General features: G+C 56.2%; 1 protein-coding gene across 1 annotated transcript; it reads left to right on the top strand.

Moving 5' to 3' along the window:
• The first annotated feature begins 9 nt into the window (after nucleotides 1-9).
• On the top strand, nucleotides 10-2,358 carry LOC119281122 (cell division cycle protein 48 homolog). The gene has a single exon (XM_037561743.1). The coding sequence runs from the start codon at nucleotides 88-90 to the stop codon at nucleotides 2,356-2,358; it is 2,271 nt and encodes a 756-aa protein (XP_037417640.1). The 5' UTR covers nucleotides 10-87.
• The last annotated feature ends 2,026 nt before the right edge of the window (nucleotides 2,359-4,384 follow it).

The raw sequence follows: 4,384 nt of genomic DNA, 5'->3' as shown, positions 1-4,384 counted from the left end.
GCGTCGAAGAAGGCGGCGAACCGGCTGGTGGTGGAGGAGGCCGCCACCAACGACGACAACTCCGTGTGCAACCTCCACCCGGCCACAATGGAGAAGCTCTCCATATTCCAGGGCGACATCGTGCTGCTCAAGGGCAAACGCCGCCACAATACGGTCTGCATGGCACTGCCCGACGACACCTGCGAGGGGCACAAGGTCAGGATCAACAAGGTGGCCCGCTCCAACCTGCGCGTGCGCATCGCCGACGTCGTGTCCGTGCACCTGTGCCACGACGCCAAGTTCGGCAAGCGCGTGCACATCCTCCCTCTGGACGACACCGTCGAGGGCATCACGGGCAACCTCTTCGACGCCTACCTCAAGCCCTACTTCGTGGACGCCTTCCGCCCGGTCCACAAGGGCGACCTCTTCCTCGTGCGCGGCGGCATGCGGAGCGTCGAGTTCAAGGTCATGGAGATCGACCCCGCGGCGGACTACTGCGTCGTGGCGCCCGACACGGAGATATTCTGCGAGGGCGAGCCCGTCAAGCGGGAGGACGAGGAGAGGCTGGACGATGTCGGCTACGACGACGTGGGTGGCATGGGGAAACCGTTGACTCTGATCAGGGAGCTCGTCGAGTTGCCACTCAGGCATCCGCAGCTTTTCAAGTCCATTGGCGTCAAGCCTCCCAAGGGCATCCTCCTCTACGGCCCTCCCGGGTCGGGCAAGACTCTGATCGCCCGTGCGGTGGCTAACGAGACTGGGGCCTTCTTCTTCCTCATCAACGGCCCGGAGATAATGTCCAAGATGGCCGGAGAGAGCGAGAGCAACCTGAGGAAGGCCTTCGAGGAGGCCGAGAAGAACGCGCCCTCCATCATCTTCATCGACGAGATCGACTCCATCGCTCCTAACAGGGAGAAGACTCACGGCGAGGTTGAGAGGCGCATCGTCTCCCAGCTGCTGACTCTGATGGACGGCATGAAAGCCCGCGCGCACGTCATTGTCATGGGCGCCACAAACCGTCCCAACAGCATCGACCCCGCCTTGAGGCGCTTCGGGAGGTTCGATCGTGAGATCGACATTGGCGTGCCGGACGAGGTCAGGCGTCTCGAAGTGCTCCGCATCCATACCAAGAACATGAAGCTGGACGAGGACGTCAACCTTGAGGTGGTTACCAAGGATACGCACGGCTACGTCGGCGCCGACTTGGCCGCGCTCTGCACTGAGGCGGCGCTGCAGTGCATCAGGGAGAAGATGGACGTGATCGACTTAGAGGACGATACCATTGATGCCGAGATCTTGAACTCCATGGCCGTCACCAATGACCACCTTAAGACGGCTCTCGTCGGCACCAACCCGTCTGCACTACGTGAGACCATTGTCGAGGTGCCCAACGTCACCTGGAATGATATCGGCGGCCTCGACGGCGTCAAGAGGGAGCTGCAAGAGACCGTTCAGTACCCGGTGGAGCACCCGGAGAAATTCGAGAAGTTCGGCATGTCACCGTCCAAGGGCGTCCTCTTCTACGGGCCACCGGGATGTGGCAAGACCTTGTTGGCGAAGGCGATCGCCAACGAGTGCCAGGCCAACTTCATCAGCATCAAGGGGCCAGAGTTGCTCACCATGTGGTTCGGCGAGAGCGAGGCCAACGTGCGCGAGATCTTCAACAAGGCGCGTCAGTCTGCGCCGTGCGTGCTCTTCTTCGACGAGCTGGACTCCATCGCTACCCAAAGGGGCGGCAGAGTGGGCGACGCCGGTGGCGCGGCGGACAGGGTCTTGAACCAGCTGCTCACTGAGATGGACGGCATGAACGCCAAGAAGACTGTCTTCATCATCGGCGCTACCAATAGGCCGGACATAATTGACTCGGCGTTGCTCCGTCCCGGCCGCCTGGACCAGCTTATCTACATCCCCTTGCCGGACGAGGCCTCGCGGCACCAGATCTTCAAGGCCTGCCTCCGGAAGTCTCCCGTGGCCAAGGACGTCGACCTCGGTGCACTCGCTAGGTTCACCGCCGGCTTCAGCGGCGCCGATATCACAGAGATCTGCCAGAGGGCGTGCAAGTACGCCATCAGAGAAGACATTGAAAAGGACATGGAGAGGCAGAGGATGGGGAAAGACACCATGGAGGTGGACGGCGGTCAGGAAGACGAGGTGGCTCAGATTAAGGCGTCTCACTTCGAGGAGTCGATGAGGTACGCGAGGCGGAGCGTGAGCGATGCTGACATCAGGAAGTACCAGGCGTTCGCGCAGACGCTGGAACAGTCTAGGGGGTTTGGCACCGAGTTCCGCTTCCCAGCGCAGCCACAGGCGGCAGAAGCTGCTGTCCACACCTCCGCGACAGCTGCTGCTGATGAGGATGAAGACGATCTTTACAAGTGATCCAGTAACCATTATTAGAAACTGAAGTACTAGAATATTATTGTAGACTCTTTCTGTTATATATTTCCTCTTCGTTGATCACTTTGTATTGTTGATTCCTTTCATGTACTATATAATTTTCGTTCTTAAGAACTAAGAACTTGCATCATATAAATGCAGTTCGTGAATTAGAATCTCATTATTGTCGCAAAAGAAAGCGTGCGTGATTTCGTGTTATTTTCGGGCAGTGAAGTGAAATTAGCCTAAGCTGTCAACTGAACCGTCCCTCTGCTCCTGCACAAGATTTGGAGGATCCTCTGTTATTTTCATTTGTCAGACACTGATATGCTTGATTTACTTAGTACTCCCTCCGTTATAGTGATCTAAACGCTCTTATATTAGTTTACGGAGGGAGTAATTGAGTAGATGCAGTCTAGAACAGACGAGTCAAGGAAAAGAGTAGCCTGGGGGTGTCTAGTTATCAGTTATGTGTTTTTCCCTTTGGTTTAGGTCGTTTTTTATGTCCAGTCAGTTTGTGACACATGTATTGTTGTAATTTCAGTCAATGCTCAGTCTGAAAAAAGTCTGTTTTACATCCCGTTTCAGGTCGAATTCTACCTTCCCGTTTTGGACCTTTAAGCAAATGTTTGCACTCAGCCTGTCCCCTAACTGGCCCTTGCAAAAACCTATTACCATCCCACACAGACAACAACAATCTGCTACTTAGATGGTGTCGAAGACAATCATCATATTCACTTCATTCAGAGTGTTGTTCCTGATGGTGATCAGAACTGCTGCGCCAACCCCTAAGAAGAGAGGAATGAAAGACTGAACATGACTAAGAGCTAGACTCTAGCTGACTGACTGATAGCTTAGCCAGGTCATAGAGGAAATGAAGAAGAAAGGAAAGCTGACTCCCATATGAACTATCAAAGAGCTACACTAGGCATATGGAAACACAAAAGTGTCAAATAACTGAACTATATGTCTTCTGTAGAATAACTGAACCCGGAGGGACAAACTGGAAATCAGTGGCAATTTGAAATGAATGAAAAAACCTATTCTGGTAAAAACTGAATGAAAATACATGGCAGACAAGACTGACAAACTCCTATACCCCTCACCAGTCACCACCTCAATCTAAGACTGACAACAAAAAGCACATAAATGGAAACTGACTCCCTAGGTGACACGGGGGGCGATCGCGCCGCCGGCCCTAGGCCGCCACCCTCGTCTCCTCCCTCCTGCTGCCGCCTGAGGTCGTGCCGGCGAAGCCTGGCCTGTGATGGCGGCGGCGGGGCCTTCTCCCTTGCGCGGTGGTGGCGAGATCTCCTGGCGGCGGCGGCGCATGGTACAGCGGTGATCCAGCGGCAAGGAGCGGCGGATCCCGGCGGCGACAGGGGAGGCGCGACCTCCCCGTGGCAGAGGCGCCCATGTGGTGGTGGCCGGGATCCTGGGTCTCGCCTTGCCCAGATGGGCTTGGGCGGACCGGTGGTTTCGGTGTGCATCTACAGGCAAGCGTGGTGGGCCTGACGGTGCCGGCTGTAGGCACTGTGGTGGTGCCATGGTCGGTCAGGCAGCGGCGTCCTGGATCCCTTTCGTCCAATCCCCAGCAGATATGGCGGCGGTCCATGCACAAGATGCTTGATGGAGGCTCTTCAAACAGATATGGGTGAAAACCTGGTCTCGGCTAGCTGCCAAGGCCAGCGGTGGCGGTGTTGTCTGCGTCGTTCACTTCTTGAAGGCATCGCCCTGGAGAAGTTCAAAGGCACTCTCTGCCACCTCCGGGGGAAACCCTAGATCAGTAGATCGGATGACGGCGGCGCTCTGGTGTCGTTTCCCCCTTGGGGGCGTCATTCTTGGAGGTGTACACGCGTTCGAGGGACCAGTGGACGGCTTCTTTGGTGGAGCGGTGCTTCATCTTACACATTGAGGGTGGCGGATCTCAGCGGCGTGGCGCAGTGGAGACTCGGCGTCCGATGCGCGGAGATGGACTCGCACAGGAGAAGGACGTTGTCTGGTGTCATGGTGGCATCGATGGTACAGA

Source organism: Triticum dicoccoides, chromosome 3B (assembly GCF_002162155.2).
Source record: "Triticum dicoccoides isolate Atlit2015 ecotype Zavitan chromosome 3B, WEW_v2.0, whole genome shotgun sequence".
Lineage (NCBI taxonomy): Eukaryota > Viridiplantae > Streptophyta > Magnoliopsida > Poales > Poaceae > Triticum > Triticum dicoccoides.
The sequence above is the reverse complement of the archived record's forward strand: the minus strand, read 5'-3'. Positions and strand labels throughout refer to the sequence as shown.